We start from the raw sequence: 1,797 nt of genomic DNA, 5'->3' as shown, positions 1-1,797 counted from the left end.
GCAACCTTAAAAAGTCTTTGGTACCTATCCCTGTAACAGAGATAGATTAATCACATCTAAAATGGAGGAGGAGATCCAGAGATATCACAGAAAAAAAGAACTTAATTGAGATGGTGATAGTCTGAACAGCAACAACACTGCTCAGCAGTCAGAAGAGGAAGTGAACGTGATACATCTCACCAACAGCAGCAGTAGCACCCTCTAGCTGTGGTTAAAGGTACTATTCAATGTATGCTGGTTCAAGGGATTCGTTGTACACAATGAATCCATGATTGAATTATTCTGGAACATCTCCAAACATGGAAGCTACTGTCAGACATCATAGCAGCTAAGATAAGCGGCCACATGGATCCACACATGATAGAGGCACAGAAAGACTTTGGTAAAAAGACAAGAGGAGACAAAAACCTACTGCTGGTTTACAGAACAGTCGTCTGAGACTGAAAAACCCGACAAACTCAGGTGTCCACAGCCTGGGTTTATCAACATGGATACTGGAAGGCCTGAAGCTGCGTGAGATGACAGCAAACCTAACAGGGCTGTAGAAAACCACTCCTTTTACTTTTATCTTTGTTATGACTGTCACGTCCTAAAGAGTAAACATTTCAAATGAAAGAAGGTGATTATGAACAGAAACCCCACTTTGGAAATTTTCGGAAGAACATAGAACTTCCCTTTCTTGATGTGGTGCTTCCCAGATGTATAGAGATGCTGCTAGGATCCCTCCATGAGTTTACAAAAATTCTTCATTCGTTGAAAACCGACCGGATTAGAGAAGCAAGTTCATCAGGTCATCTCTGCCGGAGTCCAAATGAACTGCCATGATTTAGTAGAATTTTTTGACGTGTGTGGTCAGATGATCACTAGATGGCGCTTTAACACAAACCAAGGAATGATGAGAAATGACTGCACATGGAGGAATATTTGTTTTTATCCATCAGAGGAAAGCAGAATTCAAGGTTGTTTCATCAGCTGAGAATTTAGAACTTCAAGCTGGAGGTGAGGGACACATGGATGCATCCTCCAGGCAGAGAAGTAGACCAATGCATCCTGCAAGGTTGGGGGAGGTGGTGGTGTTTGTGTGTCTGTGTGTGTGTGTGCAGGGGGGGGGTTAGGCAGAGAGGGAGGGAAACAGCATGCACAGCAAAACAAAGTGATGACGGAGGAATAAAGGATAGAAAAAGCCTGAATGGATTCAGCTCTGCTCTCAACCAATCAGAGCCTCTGCCTCTCCTCCTTCACCAGCCGGGCTCTGTTACTGGCTGCTGGGAGCAGAGATGCAGAGACACTGTAGGGGGAAGGGGAGGAAGACGCTGTTTCCTCACCTCCATCCCTCTCTCAGTTCATCATCAGTTTCTCTCCTGTTCAGGTCAGGCAGGGTTGATCTAACAGGATGGACCTACAGTCCACCGACTGGAGCTGCTGGAGCTGCTATTTACCAAACAGCACCATGGGAGCTGGAGTCCCCCGGGGGTGCAGCAGAACAGCTGATCTGCTGAGGATTGTGGGTCAGCAGAGTTGGAAGATGTGAGCTGGTGGGCGGGCGCCGCTCAGCAAACTCTTGCTGTCTCCTCTCTCCTCATTGCTGCTGCAGCCTCATCATCAGCTTCCTTAGCCTCTCATCTCCTTCTCCATCTGACTGCTCCACCAGGAAGAGCCAGGATGGGCTGTCGCCTCAGCCGGACCAAGGTGAGTGGACTACAGCAGGTGGATGGATGGATGGATGGATGGATGGATGGATGGATGGATGGATGGATGGATGGATGGATGGAGGATGGATGGATGGATGGATGGATG

At 47.5% G+C, this 1,797-nt stretch overlaps 1 protein-coding gene across 1 annotated transcript in view; it reads left to right on the top strand.

Moving 5' to 3' along the window:
- The first annotated feature begins 1,278 nt into the window (after positions 1-1,278).
- LOC107104439 overlaps positions 1,279-1,797 on the top strand; it is a 25,837-nt gene continuing 25,318 nt past the window's right edge. Inside the window, exon 1 of the mRNA XM_015404436.1 lies at positions 1,279-1,689. Coding sequence (XP_015259922.1) covers positions 1,663-1,689 — 27 coding nt within the window. The 5' untranslated portion in view covers positions 1,279-1,662. The remainder of the gene's footprint in view (positions 1,690-1,797) is intronic.

The sequence above is a fragment of the Cyprinodon variegatus genome, unplaced genomic scaffold (genome assembly GCF_000732505.1).
Source record: "Cyprinodon variegatus isolate N-32 unplaced genomic scaffold, C_variegatus-1.0 Scaffold1742, whole genome shotgun sequence".
NCBI lineage: Eukaryota > Metazoa > Chordata > Actinopteri > Cyprinodontiformes > Cyprinodontidae > Cyprinodon > Cyprinodon variegatus.
Note: the sequence above shows the minus strand (reverse complement) of the source record. Positions and strands in the feature narration are given on the sequence as shown.